Genomic DNA, 24,516 nt, shown 5'->3' on the forward strand with positions numbered 1-24,516 from the left:
AAGAACACGGACGGGAAGTTTGCGTAGAAATATTTTATCAAAAAGTTGGTCGAGTTACAAATCTTGAAAACCAGTGCCAGCCTTCCACGTTTCCACTGCAGGCAGCGAAACTGGAAAGACAATACGAGGCCAAAGCCACTCAACGGCCCTGTAGGACTGGTTTCCCGTCTCACCCGCTCTCCGCACAATACAGGCTTTAAAAACCTCCAACACGATTATTAAAAAAAAATACACACTAGCTGTGTTACTCTGCTGCACTCACAGGAAATTATGAATATGTAGAAAACATACACAGAGTCATCCACAAGCACCAAGTTAAAAACAAGATTAAGGATATAAAAATAAAAATGTTTCACAAAATCTTGACAGTCAATATTTTGATCACTTCACCCTTTTCCTGAGAGACAGTTGAGTTCAGCCTTGAGCTGTGTACAGGCAGTTTCAGATTGAGGGTCCATTTAATGTGGTGATACTGGTTTTTGAATCTGACTCCAGCGCTAAACAGTTGAGGACATGGTGTCGCTTTGGTGAATACTGAGGTTTCCACTAAAACAAACGTGTCCGTCAGTCAGCGTCGAGCCATCCACGCGGCTGGCCGGTACCGTGCCGAGGGCAGGCTCTGGGTGGCGTTCCACTGGCCTGTTGGAAGGAAAGCATAGAGGCTGTTATGTCTTCTTAACACACCCAAACCGGAAGGTGGAACAGTTCTACGCCCTTGATTCCACACCCTGTGAGTACAAATGGAGAGAGAGAAGGAAAGAGGTCAAGAGGCCCCATGTGATGATGGAGCTCCTCTACCTCGTGCGCCGGGCTCGTTGGGTGGTGGTGGCGGTGGGCAGTCTGGCACTCGTGGGAGTAAAGGGGTTCAGTGGTCCCGTAGCTCAAAGCAGGGCCACTGTCGTGTAGTGAGTTGCGGGGTCTCGGGCTGCTGCGTCTGGACTCGTCGACCAGCTGCCGCAGCAAAAAGCTGGACAGGGGATCATCACCCTGGTAAAAGAAGGCCCTCAGCAATTAGCTGTTAAAGGAATACATCGACATTCTGGGGGTAAATATGCATATTCGGGGTCTTGTCGAGAGTTAAGATGAGAAGATCGATACCACTCCCATGTCTGTCTGTTGGATATGAAGTAACTGTCAAGCCAGGAGACACTTAGCTTAGCATTAAGACTGGAAAGAGAAGGGAAGAGCTAGCCTGGGTCTGTCCAAAGGTAAAAAACAAAACAGCACGTCCAAAGCTCATCAATTAACATGTTAGTTCTAGTTTTTTTAATCTGTACAAAAAACAAATTGTTAAAAATAAATAAATAAGTCAACAGAGACTACAAAGGGAGCCCAGCCAAGAAAGGGTCCGGCACATAACCCCCAGTAAAACCACAACGTGTCGGATTTTTTGTTCAGATCAAACGGCAGAGGTGTAACGTGTAACGTGCGGCGTCTCTTCGTCTTACATCCGCCGACTGTGGTGAGAAGACTCCCAGGCCGTCGTTCACTGAGCCTTGCTGCAGACCGGCCCCTGGTAATGTGGTAGTATCACGTACAAGTCCCGCGTTCTTCACCCTGATCGACGAAGGCGACCGCTTGTCCAGACAGTCACATGTTAACTCCTCCTGGCTGGGACACAGAGAGGGACAGCGTCTCACGAAGGCTTTCCGGTGTTTAAGATCCAACAAGATTCAAACTTGGCGACCAACACGTCTCCATTCAATTTAATACATAAACCACAAATACCTACTGCATGGTGCATCTGAGGATCACAGGTTTACCAGTGCTTTTTTACCGGGTTCAGCTGTGGTTCAGCTGTGGTTCAGCTGTGGTTCTGCTGTGGTCTGTGGTGCGTAAGGAGCGCAGCAACACTAGATGATTCACAGCGACAATGTTTACATGCTGGTGTTAACCAGGTGTAACGTTTACCGTGCTCACCATCTTAGTTTCTGGGTGTTAGCATTCTGGCAGTAAGCACAAAGTACAGCCGAGGCTGAAGGGAATGTCATTCGCTTTGCAGGTATTTGCTCATAAACCCACGCACTGGACAAACTACAATTTTGACCCGACGGTGACTCTAGGTGAACAGTCCGAGGATCGACGAAGTCATTTTGATTCGTCGCCTGGAAAACCAGGAGTGTGTCCGTCGAGATATTTCAGAAATCGCCATCGGTAGATGCTACTGTAGCTATGACTTGGCAATGATTTGTATCGATGTACAGCTGTGGATCCAGGTTTTGTGGGTGAGCAGGTATTAACCGGTCAACAACAGCCTTGTGTGAAAGGTTAGATGGGGGATGAACATTTGCTCAGTCTCCGGTGTCACGTGCAAAGTTTTGTTAACAGAAGTGATGTAACTTTACTGAAGCTGGTCACATAATTTCCACAACCTTTCACTAAATGTCTATAAGTATCCATTCATGACACTGAGTGCATTACTACTACTACTACAACTGCGCTATGCACCACCTGCGCATAGCGTAACTTAGTTATACCATCAGCTGTGTTCTTCAAAGGACCTTTTCCTGATGTGTGATTCTGAATTCATCGCACTGACTGGTTCTCCTGTGGTGACGAGTCAGTTGAGTTGACTTTGCTGCTTTTCTCAACCTTCTTAAGTTGAATACGTGTTAATGAAAACTACGTTCGCACCTCATTTAATCTGATAGTTAACGGTGAAAGTTGACCTCAGATGGAACTGAAACAAAAGTCTGTCAGTTTCTGTCTACTCTGCTTCTGGACTCTCTGCTTGGTGCTAGCGTTCCGGGGAGGTGAGGGTAAAAGTAGACCTTCTAGCCGACATGATCTCACTTCTTGATTCTCATCCTTTTTGATGTCTGATTTTCACTAGGCAGCCGATCCTGGCCACAGTTTGGTGTCCTGAGTTCAGGCAGCTGTTGCTTTAAATGAGCGGTGTGCACTCTTTCTGCCTTGACGCGCCAGCTGACTGTCTTCAGGTTGGGAACATGCTCAAGAGCTGAGTGTGCAGGAGCTGGGTGTGCTGCGGTTTTCTCTTGATCTCGGTCGTACGTGTAGACTGAGGGAACTAGACGCCAAGGTCAGTTAAGAGAGGATCATTGTTGCATCAATGAGAGGGTCCGGGGCTTCTTTTATTTTGGGCTCTCAACTCTGATCTTTTTATCTCGGCTGCATGAAGGCTGTTTTTTCTCTATTTGTCCTCTCAGTGTTCACTGACTCCAACACAGTAGCTTCTCTGCAGCGCAGAGAAATATCAGTCGAATATTTTTAAAAAACCCAAAAAAAACAGAACCCAACATACGGTGCCTCATGCACTTGCTTTTCTAGTTATGTTATTTGTGTGCACTGTTCACCTGCCATGTAACCCCTGACTGGTTTTCTCCCTCAGGGTTCCGCGGGCCCGTTCCAGGTTTAACTGCAACAGCTGCAGGTCATTGCGCTGATTCTCACACACCTGGAACACAAACACTCATTTTTTATCAAAAACTGACCATTGTATCTAACACTTACAGGACAGGTTCACATCTTTTTGCCAAAGCTCACTTAAAACATTACTCACATGCCCATGTATAAACTGGAAGAGTCACTGGTGCCCAGAGAGATCCCCTACCTAAAGAAATTTCCGTGGAGGTGGTACGGGACAAAATTCCCACTCGATATTTCCCTGGACAGTTTTTGCTGCTGAACCGTGACACAAAGCGGGAATTTGGCACCAATAAAAGATTTTAGCCTCAGCTGAATTTTAGAGTGCATTTTTTACACAGGATGAGGACTGTGCATTCTGTCGACCATTTTGAAGTGCGTTCTCATCTACCTGTTTTTGCTGTGCACCTTCAATTTGTGCAAAAAGTGCGAAAAGTTTGTGTATTGTTAAAAAACAGAGTGTGACAAAGTGCAATGGGAACAGACTTGGCAAATAAATCATGACGTACACGCAGCACTTGTATTAAATGTCTGGTGTTTCTACTGTGCGTGGGGCGATGAGGAGAATGTATCAGTCAACATTAATACACGAAACAGAAATGCCGCATCTCCATCACATTTTCCTCTGTTGATTATGTCATCACGTTGCGCCTTCTTCTTCTGCAGTAGTTCAGTCGCACCCGGCTGCAGAATCAGCGCTACCATCTTGATACATCCAACTCATAATACTGGAGAGGAAACGTACACGAATCAGTATTTTCTTTTGTAGATTCTGAATCTACACATGGGCATGTGAGAATTATTTTAAGACAGACTTGCGTGAACCTGCCCTTTAAAGTCACAGCGAAACAGCAGTTGGAGCGTCTTTATGGTTTTGACGCATCCTCTGAGAAAAACGGAATGTGTGTCTGAAATCCCTCAGACTGAGTGGAGTGTGGCTGATCACATACGGAGGCTGTTGCGCCTCCACCCACACCTCCTTCGTGTAACAATCGACACAAAGATTACATTTCCAGATTTACACACACGTCTGACCTATGAAACGACTCTACCAGCTGACGGTTGAGTTTCATGTGACGGGCGAGGTTAAGAAGTTGCCCCACTAAAAAGATTTTTGGACACATTTGACTGAACCTGTTAACACAAGAACTTTGAAAAAAGACTTTTTTAAATTTCACTGCATCTTTAAAAACTTAACTAATAGTAACATAATTAAGAAATGTGATGATTCTCAATTTCTAGTCAGTATATTGTGCAGTTTTTGGACACGACCGTGACCCAGAGCCACACTGCAGCAACACTCTCAGGTATGCTGCCAAACCAGAAACACACCTCTGAGGACGACAGCAGTGCGAGCAGGAGGAATGAGGAAAGACGCATTTCCTAAGCTGCGATCTAACAGCTGAAGAGGCCTGTTCTTTCTACTGTATAGTTTGTGGCGTCAGAGCCGTTGCCGGTCATTCGCTTTCCTAGATCTCTGAGACACCCATACCTGTCGTAGGCAGCGTAGTTCAGACATGGTGCGTTCCTGTTTGGAGCGAGCCATTTCCAGCAGCTCGTCTTTCCAGCTGTCGCCCTCCCCTGGTGTAAAAGATCAAATGCTGCACTTATCTCGGCAGGAACGATTCTTACTCAGGCTGGGAGGTATCGGACACCAGCTACTGCACAGATTAGAATATGAAAAGAAGTAGACTGCAGAGATAAGAAGGGATTACGCTCGCTGTACACCCATAATTCTCAAGATCTCACGGTCATTATCTCCTGGTGGTCATATCTACTGATTGCACTTCGTCTCTGATAATGAATTAATCATTTGACTCAGGGACATCAGGGACAAAATGTTCTGTTTCCGCCTTCTCAAATATGAGAATTGTCTGCGTCTCTCCTTTTGATATTATTTTCAATTGAACATTTTTGGGTCTTGACTCTTGGTTGGACAAAACAGGCGAGATGACGATGCCATCTCGAGCTCTGGTAATTTGTAACGGATATTTTATGGCATCTATTGATCAATCTAAAACATAATCAACAGATAAAGCGATAACGAAAACAATCCTTAATTACAGTCCTAATAGCTTTTATCATGGTAAAGTCTATGCTATGTTTGCCATGACTATAATGTGTTGGACCGATATTTGCAGTGTACATATATTTTTATTTGACCAGCAAAGGGCAACACTGAGGTTAATCATCTCTTTTACAGGAGTGTTTGGGTCTAGATAGCAGCAGCACATGGAATATAAAACATAAAGGTTACAAAACACTTAGATCTTATAAGACTTACAATGAATTCAATCAAATATGTAGAGGATAATCAACGATCACCAAACACACACGATCAAATGGATAAAGTAAATATACAATGAGAAGTAATATAAAAACAAATACAAGGCGTAGAACAGATAACACTGGTGATAACAGTATATCCTACTATTCCAAACGAATAAATAGTTTAGAAAACCCTGACGGCAGAGAATGGATGTGGTGTGGTGTAGTGTAACGTACCTGACAAGGCCAGATCTCTGCGAAGCAGCTGGAGCTCCTGTTTGAGGCGGATCATCTCCTCTCTCTGGCTGCTGCCCTGTGTGATCTGCTGCTGCAGCTCCTCTACAACCACGACATGACACAGAGGAGAATGGGACACGTTGAGCTGAAACGATTAGTCGCTTAAAAGGATTAGTGCCAAGCATCCTCTAGTTCCAGCTTTCCAATGTGCAAATTTGCTGCTTTTCTTTGTCCCATGATAGTAAACTGAGTACCTTCGGTTTTTATGCGGGTGGTCGGACAAAACAAGACATTCGTAGAAATCCACTTGGGCTCTGAGAACTAATAATAATTGTCATTTCGGAGACAAAAACAGCTTCGTACATAGTTTTGTCAGACCAGTGCAAAGAGGGCAGAGGCTTATAGTTTATAGCTGTTCTGAAGGGCCAGACTGGGGAACAACGCCTGCTGTCATACAGTGTGTTTACATGCACTTAAGTAACAGGGTTACAGTTGGCTTTTTCCAGTACCAAGATTTCTGAAATTTCATGCAAACAAGAGACTTGGTTTTGGTAGTCGGGATGGAGGATCAGAGAAATCTCATTTCCCCAGGTATATTTCTGTTGGAGAACAACTGTTTATCTGCCATGTGTACAGGTAACCTTGTTTCTGATCGTCTTTTTTATTAGTATGCATGTGACAAAGGACTGCAGACGGGGAAAGTAACAGCTAAGGGGCAGGAACTGGTAGACAGAGGTAAAATGCGATAACCGTCAACGTTAACGGTTCTCCCCTCGGAGGCATCCGCGGTGTTGAGTCTGTTCGTACACACGAAAAGTGACGGAGCTGTGAAGAACAAAAAAAAAGAGCAAGGCCACAGCGTCCCCAGTTCAAGTCAAGTAAAAAATACTTACAAAAAGGAGAGAGAGGAGAGAGAGAGAGAGAGAGAGAGAGAGACACAGAGAGAGAGAGAGAGAGAGAGAGAGAGAGAGACAGAGAGAGAGAGAGAGAGCGACGGAGAGAGAGAGAGAGAGAGAGCGACAGAGAGAGAGAGAGCGACAGAGAGAGAGAGAGAGAGCGACAGGGAGAGAGAGAGAGAGAGACAGGGAGAGAGAGAGAGAGTGACAGGGAGAGAGAGAGAGAGAGAGAGAGAGAGAACGACAGGGAGAGAGAGAGAGAGAGAGAGCGACAGGGAGAGAGGGAGAGAGAGCCCTGCCTGTTTTCTCATCTCTGCACATCTGTGGAACGCGACTTATTCAAATGGACACTGAGGTCAAAAATCCGCAGAGTGACGTAGTCTGATTCAACTGAATTGATGTGAAGTCTTGTCTCATGTGACCAAAAACACACTGCGTCCCGTACCTACTGTATGGAAGCGACGTTTTATTCGTGTACCTTTAAGGTGCGTGACCTCATGTCTTGCTTCTCTGTAGCGGCGTTTGTTTTCCTCCAGGTCTCTCAGGACCTTGGTTTCCCGTGAGCGACTCTCCGTCAGCGACGTGTCCAGGTCTCGTAGGCGCCCAGTGAGGTCGAGTATATGACTAGAGGCCTCAGTCACATCTTTCTCCTGATTGGGGGTGGGGGGGGGGGGTCACAGTAACCATACAGAGATATGATGAATCCTAATCTGCAACTGACAAAAATACATATAAGTACGTCTATTTTACGCCAGTTCCGAAGAAGTACCTGGTGTACTACTGTACCTTGAGTTTGAGCATGGAGCTCAGTTCTTCCTCCCTGACCTGTAGAGAGCCGACTTGAGTGGACAGAGCCATGAGGGTGGAGTTGAGACTCTGGTTCTTGTCCTAGAAGACACCCGGCACATTTAAGTCCTAAAGGCAGAGACACTACGTCCTGCATTACAAGACTGTTTGGTAATGGGTATGAAATGTACACATTAACATGTGGTGTTTAATAATCACTTCTTATCCTCCTGTGTACAAGGAGACTTATCACAGGCCAGAATTCCCAGCAGAATTCAGTCATTGTTTTGAAGTTTTACGTCTGGTGATATTCTATATTTTCTTTTTATCAACAAACCCCATGAAAAGACCAAAACCAACCATGAATGTCTCCTGCTAACAAGGACTGTGTGTGTATCTAAAGCCTGATGTATCTGATTCCTCTGAGCCATTTAGCTCCATCTTTGTCCAGAAAACTATTACAAACTGATCAATGAGCCACACTGTTGCACTGGGTGACATGTTCTGAAAAACAGTCCCCAACAAATTAACCATTTCCTGCTGTTTGTCTTTGCTAAAAACTACAGTGAGCAGCTGTTTTAGAAAAATACTGACCATTTATTTTAAAGAAAACTACTGTCTACATTATTGCAATGTTTTTGAACACTTCTTTCTTCAGCGGTGACCAGTAGGCTTGGGGCTGAGAGCCACAGACGGGAGGGGGGGTCAGAAAGTACTGAAAGACACATTAGCATGTGGTTGGTTGTGTTTTTTTTGTTTTTTTTTCACAATAAGAAAAAATTATCACAATGTCACCGGCCTTATCCCTCAACTACCACCATGAAAAACAATGCAATCAATTCAGCAAAGGTGAATCTGATTTATCAAGAACACCGGCACTATCCATGATGAGCAGATTCCTCTGCCTTATTTCCACGAGATGTGTACAGGTTTTTCAGAGAGAACATTAATGTGTACTGAAGTTACCTCAAAGTCGTGACATTTTTGGCTGATGTTCTGCTGCTTCTGTTCAAGCTGACGGAGCAGCTGCTGGGCTGAGCCGAGCTCCTTCTGGACCTCCCTCTCCCTGGTTTCCACCACCCACACACGCTTAGTCAGGACTCTGATCACCTCGTTACGCTTCTGCAACTCATCTGTACAAAAAACAAGCAAACAAAAAAAAAAAAAAAAGATGGCTTTATGAAGTGTGGGCAGCCGTACACATTTTTATCACATTCTGGATTAAATAATCAGTACGGCAAGGGTATATGAACAGACTACAGGTGAAGCGACTAGTTGATTGACGGAAAATTAATTGGCAGCCACTTTGATAGTCTATTAACTGTTTAATTTGTCTTTTTTTTTCAAGCAAAAATGTGAAACATTCTCCGGTCCGAGCTTTCCAGAGGTGAGGATTTGCTGGCTTTCGTTGTTATATGTGATAGTAAATGGATTCTCTTTGGGTTTTGGACTGTTAAAACAAGGAATATGGGCTTTGGGAAATTATAATATAAGAAGATTAATTGATATTGAAAATAATTGTTAGTTGCATCCCTAGAACAGACAAACAGATGCATAATAATCCTCCAGTTATAATTTATCATTGACTATAATTTGCATTTTGATGCTAAAAAGTGGAAGCCAAAAAAAAACAACTGAATTTAGATATCGTTGTGTTTTCTGTCTTCCTCACCATCCAAACGGGTACACCTCTGCTCCAAGGTGAGCACCCTCTGGCGGTCTTGTTCCCAGGCCTGAAGCTGCTTGTGATGGGAGGCGGCCATGGTGTTCAGCTCCCTGTCCCTGTCCTTCAGCTCAGCCATCAGCAGCTGGAGCTCCCTCCTCTGCCTCTGGATGGTGGAGCCACTCAAGTCGTTCACAGGGAACTTTTCCAAAGCACAAAGGGACGCGGGAAGAGTGTCACCATAACATAGACTACTTACAGTTTTGCATCAAAGCTGAAACAATTTTAAAAAAAAATGTGTCAACAATTTTGATAATAGATTTATAGATTGTTTTACAGATTTAAGTAAATTTTTAAGCAAAAATGAATTGGTCTTGGTTTCTAAAATGTGAATATTTGCTGCTTTCCTTTGTCCTTTATGATAGTCAACTAAATAACTTTAGTGTCAGTTAATATTCCGATTATTTCCAGGATTTATCGATCAATTGTTTTTGTCTTTAAAATGTCAGAAAATAGTGGAAGATGCACATCGCAATTTCTAAAAAGCCCAAGTCAACATATTCATTTTGGTGCAACTGCCAGTCAAGAACTCGAAAATATTCAGTTTACTGTCACAGGTGACAAAGAAAAACATCAAATATGCACATTTGAGACGCTGGAACCAGCGAATGTTTTGGAAATTTTGCTTCAAAAATAGCTGTAGATTAATCTTCTGTCTGTCGACTAATAAATTAATTCATTAATTGTTTCAGCTCTACAGAGGCACATAGGGCTGCAGAGATTTGAAAAACGATGACTCGAATATCTCCTAAGAGGAGTTTGTGAACGTAAAGCTCTTTTTGCAGTGGACTCTCGGGCGTCCGATATGCTGGAGCTTTCAGTCTGCACCTAAACTGGTCCCTGGAGGACCATCCCAAATCGACTTGATGCGAGGGAAACAATGTACAAACCAAATGATGCCAATTAAAATCCAGATTTCCTCACCTCAGTGTCCAGAGAGCTGTGGGGACAGGGGGTGTCTGCTGGGATGGGAGGGGTTCTCTTGGCCCACTGTTTTGCTGTGCTGTCCATCTTGAAGCTGGTTAGGGGCGAGTTTTGGCTAACATCCAGTGGAGCGCCACCATTTTTCTGAAAAGTGTCATTATACACACTCAGTTGCCAGTTTATTAGGTACACCTAGCTGAACTGAATGAATGCTAGTCCAACAGTCCTGCAATAAATCCTCCTGAATTAAGGTTATAACGTTCAGTTTTTGTTGGAACTTTATTAGGGCTGCAACTAACAATTACTTACTTATCAATTAATCTGCAGATTTATTTTCTGATTAATAGATTAACCGTTATTTTTAAAATGCCTGTGGCAACATCCCAGAGTCCAATGTGACATCTACAAGTGTCTCATTTTGTCCAAAACCCAAAAATATTCAGTTTACGATAATAACAAACAGAAAAAAAAAAAATCAGAAAATCTTCACATTTGAGAGGAAGACACTAGGGGATATTTGGCATTCTTTCACTGCTTTTTTTGAAAAATTACAATTAATCAATGATCAAAATAGTTGCAGATTATTTTTCTGTCAATTGACTAATCAATTAATCAACTAATTGTTTCAGCTCTAATCTTCATGATCATTTTGGAGGCTGTAGTTTGTGCTGCTGTTGACCTGTATTGCATTGTACAGATTGGTGTTTCTGTTATTTAGCCCACTAACATTAATATAAATGGGCTGAACAAAATAATAGAAACACAATACAAGTGTTATACTGAAAAAAAAACGATTTTCTCTCAAACAACTTATCGATAGATCAACGAATGATTTCAGCTCTAGAGTGCTGGTTGGTTTCTTCTGTCTGGGAAGTAATGAACCTGCCATGCGTTGTTGGGGGAACCGTTTTTCTTCTATGCTGGTTTAAACTGTTAAGTGCAAAAATATGCAGTTTTCTTACTGCATATTTACTGCACTGCAAATTAAGTCAGTCCTCTTTTATCATCAAAATAAAACATGCTTTTATTAAGATGGTGTACGAGTATCAGTCTATCAACTCGGCAGCCACACATTTCAGCTAAAACTAATGCAGTCCTATACAGCAATCCTGCAATAAATTCTGCCTTCATGAAGGTTGTAAAGGTCTATGGCTGCAACTAACGATTATTTTCATCGGCGATTAATCTACAGATTATTTTGTTTGATTAACTGATTAATCGTTTTGGCTGCAAAATGAAAGAAAATAGTGAAAAGTGGCTGTTTTTGCTCATTTTGTCCCACCAACATCCCAATATCCAAAAGAGATTCAGTTTACTATCATACGTGACAAAGACAAGCATCAAATCCTCACGTTAAAGAAGCTAGAAAAAGCAAATGTTTGACAATTGTGCTTAAAAATTGACTAAAATTATTACTCGATTATCCAAATAGTTTATGCTTAATTTTCTGTTGGTTGATTAAGTGATTAATTGATTAATCGACTAATCGGTGCTCTATAATGTTGAGTTTTTGTCAGAACTGTCGTTGGGGGGGGCAGAAACACCTCTTTGTATAACACAACAAACTTCAACAGCAGCACAAACCGCATCCTCTGAAATGATCGCACAGGTGAATCAACACCTCTCCGAAACAGTTTCCACAAACACTGAGCGTTACGACCCTCGTGGAGGGAGGCTTTCGTGCGGGACCGTTGCGTTGGACTGCACGTAGCAACCATACAATGCACTGCTACAAGACATTTACTCTGCAAGTGGTGCAAAGTTGACATTAGCTAAACTAATGTCACCGACCTTTTTAACCGGAGTGCTGTGCCAGGGCTCGGCTGAAGTATCTGAAACAAGGTAAGAGCGGATGTTTGGTGGTCGACACCTCGCCTTATACGTTTAAAATAAAGCACTTTAATGGGATTGTTGCTGTTAAACGCAAGCCGCCAGCTTGCGACTGTTTACCATTTGAGAAGGGGAAACAGGCTGATGCTTTTCCACAAGCTCCTTCATCTGAGGGGGGTCGCCTTCTCCCTTCGTCCATCACATCGTAGCACTAACATTATTCCTTCATTGTTGTTGTATAATGTGTTTATCAGTACGCCCAAAATGTCACTTAAATAACATTAGCTAAATGTAAGCTCTCTGGAAAACTGAAAATGCTAGGTAACGTTAGCTTCTCGGAGAGTTTCAGCAACTTTTTGAACGTCAATGGCTGGAGCGGAGAAACAGGGACCGGACAATTACGTCACCCCAACGGATGTGCCGCAGTTCTTTTTAATTTTTTTTTTTTTTTTTTTTTAAATGTCTAATTCCCACAATAAAATATTATAGTCAAGAGTATAACGATTGTCACTACAACGTGTTGTCCACACACAGGAAAACCGTCAAGGTAAACTACAAGTTAGCCTAATTAATTGCTCACTTCCGTACTTTTTGTCCGAACCTTAAACTACTCTGCCCAAGATACAGGATATCCCGACAGATTTTCAGTATAAAAGATGGACGAACGAAGAGCACAGTTTTGAAAAGCAAATAAATGTACTTTTTTTTTTTTTTTTAATTGTCATAAATCGTGGAAAGTGAAACTGAAAATAAAATATTAGGGCTGCAACTAACAATTTGTTTTATGGTCGATTAATCTGCCAATAATTTTCCACATTAGGCTGATCTATTTATTCATTTTGATTCAAGTCAGACAAATGTTGAAAAATGGCTATTATGATTTCCAGCAGCCTTAGGGGATGTCTTCAGGTTTCTGGTTTTGTCTGGCCAACAGTCCCCGAAAGTATTCAGTTTACTGTCTAAAGTTATGACACAAATTTTCAGTAAGTGACTTTAATATAAGCTAAAACATTTACGTTCTTAAAACTAGATTTTGACACAGGGTCCGAGAGAAGAGCCACTAGGTGGAGGGTGGAGGACCTGTCATAGTTGATATTAAGTGGTGCGAATTTCTGACAAATGTGCGATTAATCAAATTATGTAGACCCAGGTAGTATGAAGTAAATCTGGCCTGGCGGTCTCTCCTACCGATTACTCCATAATTTAATTTATTTTTTTTTTTTTTTCAACATGTTTTTTTTTTTTATCCTACTTATTTCCCTTTTCTTATTTCCTTTGGTGTCATGTTTTTTTCTTTTCATATCCCTCGTCACACTTAACACGTCAAAAATTAAAGAAAAATGAAATAAGTAAATAAAATAAATAAACACAGGGGAGTGCGTTCACTCTCCGCAGCACTGGGGGTCGCTGTCGCACATCAGCGCAGCGTATCAACCGCTTCAACACATAAAACAAGAAGCGATACTAGGCGTGCTCAAAGTACGCCAACTAAATCTCAATCAATAAGAATGATTTTCTAAAAGTCAGACTAACATTAATAATGCGAACGGCCTTGCTGAACAGACAACAGTTTTAGAGTATCGTTTGCAGGGTATGTAACTCGATATTTCTTGTGTCTTTGTCCAGTTATTGAGCAGAGCCTGTTCAGTCAGTGGTGCGTTAGCTCAGCTAGTTCGCTAAGCTAATGCCCACTAACGGTGACAGCTGGATGACTCAACGTTACCTGATGAATGAAACCACTAAAACTAAATTCGGAGATTTTTCTTTCGGCAAGGTACAGTTTAGTTTTGTCTCTAACGGCGACAGAGCCTGTGATAACATGGAAAATTTAAATAATGTAGATGGAAAAAAAATTCGAGGCTTAACGATCGTTTTAAACAGCCGCATGTGTTAGCCAGCTGAAGCTAGTTGTGACTTGATCCCGTCTAACCGACTATTTATCTTTTTTACTGCGGTTGTGAGTTACATTAACGCCGGTGAAGCCGGCTTGTGAAGTAATTCAGTTCTGATTTATGATGTTAGTTAGCTGCCGCTCATGTATCTGACAGCGAAAGATACGAGCAGCGATGGCAGCGCATGCTAGCATGATGAAATACTTGAAGGAGCCTTGCTCACTCATGCCTTCAGAAGAGTCTGATCATAACAAATCTGAAGACACTTTGTCATCTTTGATGTGAATTGAAGGCTTTAAGCTCTTATCCCGACTTCCATTTTACTTTCCTTTTTTTATAATTCTTTAATCAATCCTCACTTCTCATGCAATCACGTACACTTTCCGCAACTCTTCCTAAAAACTATCCTCTGAGAAAACACTTTGTGAGAATTGCAAATATAAGTCGATTGACAGGAGATTCATCTGCCAGTGTTTTGATAATGGATTACTTATTTCAGTCATTTTTCAAGCAAAATTTTCCAAACATTCGCGGCTTTCACCATCTCAAATGTGCGTATGTCATGTTTTTATTCGCCATATGTGATTGTAAACTCAATATTGCTGAGTTTTGGACAGTTGGTCGCACCAATCAAGACATTTAAAGATGTCCCCTCGGGGTTCCAGAAGTCATAGCAGGCTTTTTTTCCCACTATTTTCTGAATCTATTTATAAATGAGATAATCGGGGGATGGTGAAAATAATATTTGGCAATTGCTCCCCACTGGCTCCTCAACTTATTTTAAAACAAAATCTCTGGGTAAAAGTGAATCTATCAGACAGTTATTTAATCTTCATCTTCCCAAACATCTAACAAACAGAAGTCGATTTCCGATCAGATACACGAGTTCTATGTCATGGAACTTTATTAGTTATTATTATTAGTCTCTTGTTGTGGTTAAAATTTCCTCGTCGTTTAAGCAAATTTTAAAAAAGAATTAATTTCTGTTTTATAATCCTTATTTTCTGATGTCATATTTACTATTTTTAACATAGTATAAAAAAAAGCATAGTATGACAGAGCTGGAACAACTAGTCGATTAATTGAATAGTGGATCCACAGAAAATGAATCAGGAACTATTCTGATTAATTGTTTGAATAATTTTTCCAGCAAAAATGCCAAAAATGTGCTTTTTCCTTGTTCCTCCAATGTGAAAATTTTGTGTTTTCTCGCTTTTTATATCACTGAACACTGAATATCTTTGGAGTTTTGACTGTTTATCGAACAAAACAAGAGATTTAAAGAAATCACTTAAGACGCTGGAAAAAGATGATTGGTGGCATTTTTGCTTCTTTCTGACATTTCATACACTGAACAGCTAATTGATTAATAGTCAGCAGATTAATTGATAATGAAAATAATTATTAGTGGAAGCCATCATAACATAGTACCTACATTTAAACAAATATATTGTATAATATAAACTTTAGGCCCAGGTAAACAATAAGCCGATCTGGGCTTTTTTCCTCTCCCCCGCACATTAATTTTGTTTGATTTGAACCTGTACAAATAAACTCAGTTATAATTGACACCAGTTTATACAGTACATGTAAATGTGTACGTGTCCTATACCTTAAATGTTTCTGTCCATTTCTCTTTGTTTAGATCGTTTGTGATGGCTACTACTGAGATGGAATCTGGTTCTTTGGAAAGCAGATCAGAGCAAGGGACAGTTGACAGCGATTCAAAGTACCCACTGAAAGTCCTTTATTGTGGAGGTACAGTCTATGACCTTTTGATTAGCTTGGCATCTTTACCAGATTTAAGGGTGGCACCTCTTCAGAATGTGGAAGTGTGATTTTATTTTATTTTTTTACTCTCTCTCTCTTTCTACAGTGTGCTCTCTGCCTACAGAGGTAAGTTTAGTTATCAAACAGTTTGGATATTCTGTTGCTGTTAAAGAGCTCACGAATGTGCTGTGCTTTGAGTTATAACTGAGTCTGCACCGTCGTGTCTGCAGTACTGTGAGTACATGCCCGAGCCAGCCAAATGTAGGCAGTGGCTCGAGAAGAACTTTCCAGATGTCTTTGCCAGGATGACTGTAGGTGAGTGCCACTCATGAGTTTTTGCCAAAACTGTTTTTCTTCAATTTCCCCAAAGTTTACATGGTTTACCCTAAACATCTGTGACCTGAGAATATAGCTGGGCGACGTAGATGTATGAAATGTGTCATTTTTAGATGCGGTAATATGGTGTAAACAGCTTATGTTTCCTGAGCTGCATTTAAGTGACACGAATTCCTGATGGAAGTGAAACGAAATATCATGGCCTGTGCTTGTTAGGTCACCATATCTGCTAATGTTTTTCAGTTAATATTGTTTTTAGTACAAATATGTTCCGAAACTATCAACAGTCATACTGTCACTTACTATTGATGCACTCATAACGTGATTACAAAAAGCTTTCCCCCCTTCCCCCCTTAAATAATCTTATTCCACACTTTCTGACTGTATCATACGGTGATTTAGCTGGACTGTAACGGCGTCATCAAAGAGTCATAAATTGTCATGTTCAGCACAAATTACAGGGTAAAATGGTCTCACTGGAAAGTCCTGAAGGTATGATCAATTTTACTCTAAAACAAGAAGAAAGGTTAATCAGAAAACTGTTTATTATTAAAAGTCTAAACGCAGATTCGTGAATGTGTACTTTTGAGAGCCCATCTTGGAATTATAATGGTGCTGACAGGGACTGACACGGTTCATTATATTGTATCCAGAATCCGAAATAGCCCCAGAATGAGGTAAAAATCTGTGAAGGTAGGAAAAAAAAAATGGTTACGGAAGCACAGAAGTCAGGCTAGGATCCAGGTGTGCACCAGTCATTAAAGTGAGACGTTTTGTTGCGGGATTGGTTTTAATATCTTCCTATTTTACTTGTTTCCTACTGGCCCGGCAGCGAATGCACCCAAGCAGGAACCCGGCACTGGAGATGCTCCCCCTGCAGGCGAGGAGGAGGAGAAAAAGAAACAGAAGAGAGGTATCTTGTCCAACATTAGGAGAATAGTTCAGAATAATTGCATTAGGCTTATTATGGTGTAATTATTGAAATCAATTTTTTGTGTGTCAAAGCATGAGAGACTTTCATGGTTCACCTGCCTGGTTTAAAATGTAATCCCCAAGATTTCAGTCCTGGGTGATTTTTTTTTTTTTTTTTTTTGTTGACAACGGTGTTTACTGCTGATCACAGCAACGGCGGTTTAGTGCTACAGCGGCCACGAAGTCAGTCAAAAACAATTGCAGTCGCGCCCTGATGTCATGCTGCACACAGTGCGAGTAGTTTTCCACACAGCCACAGGACACAGTAAAGATGGCCGCCAGGCTGAGGAGTTGGAGGTGAGCAGCCTGCCGCCTGCAGCCCTTCATCTGACAGCCCGCTCTGGCTGCTACTACTTGCTCCTTTTAGTCCGTGCGATAGTAAATCTGATACATCAAGAAGCGCCCAAACATGACCAAGACTTGTTTTGCAGAAGCCTTTTTTGATGAACGATACAGCAACTTAATATAGCTCTGATACTCCTGTAAGAGCGTGAACAACAGTGAGGCTGATATCAGGGAGATAAAATTAAAAACAGGCTGCATCTTTTCCCTAGTGTAGAGGTAGGCAATTTGAATCCAGCATGCGAACGGCGGACTCTTGTCACGAACAGTGAAAACTATTACACTGAGAGATAATTCGAGAATGTAAATGCACAGAATGACCTGCACAAAATATGCCAACCATAAATGGTATCAAAAATGGGGTTTTGATTTCCAGGAAATCTTAAGGACTATTACTTTAAGAAAAATGATTCATTACGGCTGTCTGTATTTAAAGATGTACTTACATCTTGTTGTTGTATGATGACAGTGGTGCCGTGAGTCTTTAATCTGGTTTATCTGGTTTTGCCTTTTTAAGGTGGAAGAGGCCAGATCAAACAGAAAAAGAAGACTGTGCCTCAGAAAGTCACGATAGCAAAAATCCCAAGAGCCAAAAAGAAATACGTCACACGTGTGTGTGGCCTGGCAACATTTGGTGAGAGTTTTACGTTTGTTTGGTTTTTTTTTTTTTAAATCCTCAATGTTGTTTAGTTTTCTTTCTGTTAATGTGTCTTTTCTTAACATAAATCCTGGGTTGGCTCTTGCAGACATTGACCTTAAAGAGGCTCAGCGATTCTTTGCCCAGAAGTTCTCTTGTGGTGCCTCGGTTACTGCAGAGGATGAAATAATCATTCAGGGAGATTTTACAGATGACATAATCGACGTCATTCAAGACAAGTGGCCTGAGGTGAGCTGTCTTAATGTAAAGAACTTGAGGAAAACGTACTGAATTGGTTCATCTTGGCTAGAGATTTCTCTTTGTTCGTTTATTTACTCATTTCTCTTTTACCTTAAATTCATTATTTGCAGGATGAGGCAGAGATAGTTTGTAATTAATAATTTTACACTGAGTTTGAGCCTCTCTGTGCCATCTACACTGTGATGTTTAAAAAAAAAAAATGCAAGACAGTCTTCGCAAGGAGAGCAGGGGCTTGGCTGGATAACTGAGACGAGTCCCAGAGCTGTCCTTTACCTTATCTTCCTAATTTGTGTGCATGAATCTTATTAAATAAAAAAATAATGAATAATATGACCGTTGTACTTCAGAGCAGTTGTGATGAGGTCCAACCAAACACTGGCTGTCCACTCAAACAAATCTGAGCGAGATAAATGCCAGTGCATCAATATAATTATGCTCAAATATTGACGTGTGAATGGGATTGTTTTGTGCCATAAATAGTACTGAAGTAAATAGCGGTTTGCAAATCAGGTGTTTTAGGTTGAGGTTAGTCTTTATTTTATGATAGCTAATTTAGGAGTTGTACAGTTGTGGTTATTGCTAATGTTAGATGGGAATGACATTAGTTTGAAGGCACAAACCAAAGTATGGGACAGAGTACAGATCTTGACCTGATGATGGCGCTGGATGAAAAGACTGGAGATCACCAGAGTGATTATAATTCATCCCGAGGGGAACATGCATGTTCTTACTAAATTTTAATGGCAAACCATCCAATAGTCGTCGGGATATTTCGGTCCGGACCAAAGCGGTGGACTGTGCGACACTGCCTTTCCCCAGAGCCCAGAGAGAGTTAGTATCTCTAAAAATGAGTTTTTACAAATTAAATCGAACAAAAGGCAGCAGCAGCAAACAGTCGTAAGCCTCGGTATAAAGGAGATGAGTCAGAGCAGGCTCCGAGTTTTCTGGGACTCTGTTCGAGATACGTGGTGAATAAAGACAGAATGCTGCTTTCCCATGGTTACATATTAAGTTTAAACAGTAACGGTCGTAGTGTATTTGTCCTCAAGCGTATGCGCATTGTACTGAGGACAGGATGACAAAAATGGTTGCTGATAGTCGTAAAAAAAAAAGGCTCAGGTGGAGAATCCATAACCCTTTAAGGGAAACGTCCAGTCGGGCCACAGCTTCGACATTGTGAAAACCCGTTTAGCTCCAAACAACCTAGATGATCAAACAGTTTCTTTCACCTAGCATTTGAAAAACGTGCTTTAAATTCACAAACGTCTGCAAGTGCTTAACTCAGTCTCTGCATCTCTGTTGTAGGTGGATGATGACAGCATTGATGATCTGGGTGAAGTGAAGAAGTGAAGACCAAATATGCACTTTTACTGAAATGGATGTGACCTGTAACAGCAACAACCTGGCCAAATGTACACATTAAGTCATTTTATACTTATTTTATTTACTGTACATAAAAAGCTGCGGACTTGGCCACTCACTTGGCTTTTTTTTTTTTTTTTTTTAGTTAATCGCTACTTTCTCTCGTTTGCCAAAGGTGTGGTATGACGTGAATCCCTCCCAAATGTTCTTCACTCAAGCAAACTGTAGGCTAATAAATTTCAGTCTCCTTCGCCTGTACGCTCAAGTCTTCTTTCCATGTTTGTTCTTCTTTTCTTTTCTTTTTTTCTTCCAGTGCTTGTGTGTCTGATTTTCCAAACATTAAAACGGATTTCTTTTTTTCAGGGTTATAACTTGTTGTAGTTGACCTGCTTTATCTGAGTCACTAAAATGGCTGTGGGCTACTTGTTTTTCATGCATCCCACTCAATACCCATGAGTGCCGCTATTCCCCTGCATAATAGTTTTTTTTAATGAGTGCACACTCCCCAGACAGGTACGATTTACAGTTGTTTCCATGCTCCTCTGGGTCAACACCACTTCCCCGTAGATAACACATAGTGCACAATGTTTGTCTGAGAATCATTTGCATGAACAAACACGATTGCCGACCACAGAATTCACCTGGTGCAGCATATCTTTGTCGACGCTGTATGGAGCAGCAGGCTGGTGTTTGGCCGTGGTGCTTCACTGACGGTTGAAACAATGAACGTAACGCACCCCGGTGAGTGCTGCCCCTTCGAGTCTCCCATCCTGGACCACGTTTTGCCTCCAATACTGATCCTGGAGTTCATGTTTGGACTGATGGGGAACGTTGTCACCCTGTGGATGTTCATCTTCCACATGGACACATGGAAGCCCAACTCGGTGTACCTGACTCACCTGGCCGTCGCCGACTCCATTGTACTGTTCTGCCTCCCGTTCAGAGCAGACTACTACCGGCGTGGAAAAAACTGGCTGTTCGGCGATGCCCCGTGTCGCATCCTGCTCTTTCTGCTGGCAGCCAACCGTGCAGCGGGGATCTTCTTCCTCACTGCCGTGGCTGTTGATCGTTACTTCAAGATCGTCCACCCAATGAATCCGATCAACCGAATGGGCCTGGGCTACGCTCTCTGGGTCTCCCTCGGCCTCTGGGGTCTGATTCTATGTGCTACTGGACACCTCCTTTCCATTAAGCACTTTTTCCACGATAACCACACGCAGTGCGAGAGTTTTAACATCTGCATGGGCTTCAGCCCCCTCGCCACCTGGCACAATGCCTTCTATGTCATCCAGTTTTTCCTGCCCGCTGCAATCGTCGCCTTCTGCACAATCAGAATCACTTGGCAGCTGAAGAGCAGGACTGTGGACAAAAAGGGGAAAATCAAACGGGCCGTCAAGTTCGTGTTGGCTGTGGCTTTGATCTTCATCACCTGTTTCTTTCCCAGCACTATATCGCGTGTAGCTGTATGGATCCTCAAGGTATGGTACGACGAGTGCAGATACTTTCAAGAGGCCAACCTGGCATTCTACACGTCAGTGTGTTTCACTTACTTCAACAGTGTCCTCAACCCCGTGGTGTACTACTTGTCCAGCCCTGCTTTTAGTGGCACCTTCAAGAAGGTCCTGAATAAGCTGCTGAGAAGGAACGGCGACGATGATCAGCAAGATACAAATGAGAATGACATTTCCACCCTTGAGGGTCGAAGGGTATAAGGCCAGAGGCTGTTGTGTTCCCCGCTTACTTTGTAGGGATACTCTGATTATTATTTTTTTTAACTGGTTACACGAATGCGTAATGCACGTTAAAGGCCTGGCTATTGATAAAAATTCTATTATCCCAGTTTATAACTTTAATAAAGTGTAGAAAAGTAGTTTTGCTGTGATTGTGAACAATAAAATGACCCTCCCAAAAATAATTAGCAGCTTAGGGCTGTTACTTACTTGTATTGATATAACATAAACCCTTGTGAGTGTGGTTGCAGTGTGTAATTAAGGTAATTTTGAGCCAACAATAACTTTTCTGCCGTTGTGTTGTGACCTACACTGGTAAAATATATACTGCAAAACTTCGTAAGGGTAATCTCTGTCGAATAAGAGATCTCATGTACTGTGTATGTATACAGTTTTTCACAGTAAGTTAGTCCATGTAATCCTTTCAAATGTCAATTACTTTCACTCCAAAACCGCAAACACTGGTTTTCTGCCAAACAGTGAAACAATATTTACTGTGCGAATCGGTTGAGCTGCCAGAGGGAAGTTTACATTTCTTCAGTGCTATCAGTAAAATGTCAATAAAGGCGCAACCCGAACATCCACTGCAAAGTGTGGGAGGTTTTTTGTGAACTTAGGAAGGTAGAGAGCATATTCTGTAATACATGTATTTATTTACTTCCTGTCTTCAGTCGTTCAGTGTGCACACTTCCAATCTCCAGTCTTTGTATCCTGACACGTTCTGCTTTGTTTTCAGTAAATAAATGGAACATTAGGAAAGTTAACTTAACTTATTTCATAGTGCCTCTGTGCCATTTTCACCCTGTGCTCTGTTGTGCTTTCTTTTCCGACTCGAGAAATCATATTTATCGTTTTGCATTCAAGTTTTTATTGATTCCGCAAAGAAAGGTCCGACACGTGGCACCGGTAACATCTCCACATCGCTTCAGGGTGGCAGACACGGACACCACACCGCAATACACAGTATAAATAAAAAATATAGTAAGTAGCACACACAGTGGTGAGGAATTCTTTCCACACTAAAAATGAAAAGAAAACATGTCACAGTCACGGGAGCTTTTTGGCTCCTCTTGAAAGCTGAACCAAAAAAGATCCCAGGAGGAGGTCCCACCTTCCAAACTACCTTTTAATCCATTAAGCCCACACTCCATAGGAAGCTGTTTCTAACAATTTATCTCCTGGAGCTTTAGCTGTTTTCCAATGCCTCAGAATAATTCTGCAGGTTGTAATCACACCCACCACAATAACGAAAATGAAAATGTACGACAATTTTGATATATTTGGTATTTGATATCTATCCCCTAACAAATATGAAACAGGAGTCAGAGGGACTGCTGACCCAGGACTTCAATAACTTAAACCCCAAATGGTTTCACTAATTTACATTTCCGTATACAATTGAGGTTCATAAATCAATTATTAAGGCTTTATACAGCAGATCAGTTATAAGGCATGAATAAGAGCAACTTTTTGGTTGCCAGGTTGTGGAAAATCCTCCTCCAGCACAACACTTTGCTTGTCTTTAGCTTTTGAATCCATCAGGGGGACGGCAACGATTTAAGTCCCCCTATTTAGCATTTATAAGCAGTTTACAGTATAAATATTTAATAAGCAGGTTCTAAATCACTACTGTAGTAGTAGGCAGATATAGGTAATAAAGGATATAGGATATAAAATACGTTTTTGTAGGAGAAGTTATAATTGTTAACAAATTGTGTACATTAATAAACACTTCAAATGTCCTTATATATATATATATATATATATATATATATGTACGTCCATACTGCTAATAATTGCTATTTAGGGGGACTTGAAGAAAAGTGCTTCCAGGGAGACTTCTCCAATGGACAGTTTCACAACTTATCTTCTAGAAAAGAGCTACAGGACATCAGGACCGAAATCCATTTATAAACTGCTAATTGACGTCTACAACCGCAGACTTACTATGGCATAATCATTTTTTAGCTTATACATGGAGTTTGACCAACTGTTGACTGTGTGTAAAACCAAAAAAAAAAAAATTCCACAAACAAAGAGAATAATACAGTAAATGTAAAATGTTGATTTCAAGAGGGTTTGCATGTTGTAGTCATTCTTCCTGTTCGTACTGGCCATTAAAAGATCCCGTCCAAATGTGTTTTCAATGGAAATGATGGGGGACAAAATCTGCATTTGTGTTCATTTAAAAGTTTATCTGAAGCTAATCTGAGGCTTCACCCTTCCAAATTAGTCCAGTAGAGCAGGTGTCTTCCAAAGTTACTGCCCTTTTAATTCAAAATTTCCTCTCTCTGTTACTATCCTTCCCCCTGTAACGGGAAAATTGTCTGGGGGAACACAAAGAAGGAATTTTATACCAAAAAGGTTCTAAGTTTGGAACATACTCACTTTATTGGACTAACTCAGACTGCGGAAACCCCATATCACCTTTGGATAAACCTTTTTTAAAAATTCTGTTTATTGAGGTTTATTATATAGTACAAAATACACACATACAATTACATAAAGGAGTAATTAAACAGTCAGTTAAGAGAAAAAAAACAAAACAGAACCACAACAATGAGCGATTCAATAGGATGTCTTTGCTGTGTTGTTAACAACAGATCGTGAGGTTAACCTTAATGAAATATATATATAAAAGGTCGCCAAATCAAATAAAACCTATTTATATTCCCTGTTAGTGACAATGTATTTTGTTTCCAGCTGGAGGAATCCCATCGCCTCTTTTAACGGGGCCAAGTGGGTTGGTGGGTTCCTGGTGGCTCCCAGCTCAGTGAGTCCGTCTAATAATGTTACAAAAGGGGGTCAGGGTCAGGACTGCACAGATACACAAAACAACTACAAAGAATCCACAGAACTGCAGGGAGATTCAACGCGAGTGCAAAGGGATGCAAAGGGACAGTGAAGGGATGCAAAGTGACCACAAAGAAACACAAAATGACTACAAAGACTCAAAAACAACTACAAAAGGATGCAAAACGACCACAAAGAAGTGCAAAACTGTTACAGCGAGAGTCAAAACGACTACAAATAGTGACAACATGGCTACTGCGTATATTTGTAGTCTTTTTGTGTGTCTTTCAGTCTGGGGGTCTTGCTCCTTTATGGAAGCGGTGGCATTTACAAGTCTGTCCCCAGGGGCCAGGAGGAACAGGAGGAACCTCTC

General features: G+C 41.4%; 3 protein-coding genes across 9 annotated transcripts; 2 read left to right on the forward strand and 1 right to left on the reverse strand.

Moving 5' to 3' along the window:
* Positions 1 to 226: 226 nt before the first annotated feature.
* ccdc62 (coiled-coil domain containing 62) lies at positions 227 to 12,445 on the reverse strand. 4 transcript variants are annotated; one of them, XM_040156808.1, is made up of 13 exons: positions 12,169 to 12,445; positions 12,010 to 12,050; positions 10,219 to 10,362; positions 9,244 to 9,436; positions 8,538 to 8,704; positions 7,572 to 7,673; positions 7,264 to 7,435; positions 5,890 to 5,991; positions 4,877 to 4,965; positions 3,315 to 3,415; positions 1,449 to 1,611; positions 799 to 987; positions 227 to 639 (listed from the first exon to the last, which is right to left on the reverse strand). In XM_040156808.1, the coding sequence occupies exons 1-13, from the start codon at positions 12,245 to 12,247 to the stop codon at positions 565 to 567; spliced, it is 1,617 nt and encodes a 538-aa protein (XP_040012742.1). In that variant the 5' UTR covers positions 12,248 to 12,445; the 3' UTR covers positions 227 to 564. The 4 variants fall into 4 exon arrangements, with proteins under 4 accessions (XP_040012742.1, XP_040012743.1, XP_040012741.1 ...); XM_040156807.1 differs by having other exon boundaries at positions 527 to 987; XM_040156809.1 differs by lacking the exons at positions 799 to 987; positions 1,449 to 1,611.
* On the forward strand, positions 11,812 to 19,885 carry denr (density-regulated protein). Of its 4 annotated transcripts, XR_005709637.1 has the most exons (9): positions 11,812 to 12,060; positions 15,586 to 15,698; positions 15,817 to 15,836; positions 15,941 to 16,025; positions 16,870 to 16,959; positions 17,878 to 17,994; positions 18,107 to 18,246; positions 19,564 to 19,670; positions 19,766 to 19,885. XR_005709637.1 is itself a non-coding variant. In XM_040156813.1 (8 exons), the coding sequence occupies exons 1-8, from the start codon at positions 11,999 to 12,001 to the stop codon at positions 19,606 to 19,608; spliced, it is 672 nt and encodes a 223-aa protein (XP_040012747.1). In that variant the 5' UTR covers positions 11,812 to 11,998; the 3' UTR covers positions 19,609 to 19,738. The 4 variants fall into 4 exon arrangements, 3 of the variants coding, with proteins under 3 accessions (XP_040012747.1, XP_040012749.1, XP_040012748.1); XM_040156813.1 differs by lacking the exon at positions 19,766 to 19,885 and having other exon boundaries at positions 19,564 to 19,738; XM_040156815.1 differs by lacking the exons at positions 11,812 to 12,060; positions 19,766 to 19,885 and adding an exon at positions 13,449 to 13,639 and having other exon boundaries at positions 19,564 to 19,738.
* A 201-nt stretch (positions 19,886 to 20,086) lies between these two features.
* On the forward strand, positions 20,087 to 22,034 carry LOC120806096 (hydroxycarboxylic acid receptor 3-like). The gene is made up of 2 exons (XM_040156811.1): positions 20,087 to 21,337; positions 21,378 to 22,034. Exon 1 carries the CDS (start codon positions 20,343 to 20,345, stop codon positions 21,330 to 21,332), a length of 990 nt encoding a protein of 329 aa, XP_040012745.1. The 5' UTR covers positions 20,087 to 20,342; the 3' UTR covers positions 21,333 to 21,337; positions 21,378 to 22,034.
* The last annotated feature ends 2,482 nt before the right edge of the window (positions 22,035 to 24,516 follow it).

This window comes from Xiphias gladius, chromosome 20 (genome assembly GCF_016859285.1).
Source record: "Xiphias gladius isolate SHS-SW01 ecotype Sanya breed wild chromosome 20, ASM1685928v1, whole genome shotgun sequence".
In the NCBI taxonomy this organism is placed as follows: domain Eukaryota; kingdom Metazoa; phylum Chordata; class Actinopteri; order Istiophoriformes; family Xiphiidae; genus Xiphias; species Xiphias gladius.

Excerpts from the sequence above, each read along its gene's own strand:
- ccdc62 (XM_040156807.1), bottom strand. The coding sequence starts at position 12,247 with ATGGACGAAGGGAGAAGGCGACCCCCCTCAGATGAAGGAGCTTGTGGA. Across the intron at positions 7,436-7,571 it reads GCTCCATGCTCAAACTCAAG|GAGAAAGATGTGACTGAGGC; the intron begins GTACAGTAGTAC and ends ACCCCCAATCAG. Across the intron at positions 988-1,448 it reads TCTCACCACAGTCGGCGGAT|GGTGATGATCCCCTGTCCAG; the intron begins GTAAGACGAAGA and ends TTCTTTTACCAG.
- LOC120806096 (XM_040156811.1), top strand. The coding sequence starts at position 20,343 with ATGAACGTAACGCACCCCGGTGAGTGCTGCCCCTTCGAGTCTCCCATC.
- denr (XM_040156813.1), top strand. The coding sequence starts at position 11,999 with ATGTCACCGACCTTTTTAACCGGAGTGCTGTGCCAGGGCTCGGCTGAA. Across the intron at positions 15,837-15,940 it reads TGTGCTCTCTGCCTACAGAG|TACTGTGAGTACATGCCCGA; the intron begins GTAAGTTTAGTT and ends TCGTGTCTGCAG. Across the intron at positions 16,960-17,877 it reads GAAAAAGAAACAGAAGAGAG|GTGGAAGAGGCCAGATCAAA; the intron begins GTATCTTGTCCA and ends TGCCTTTTTAAG.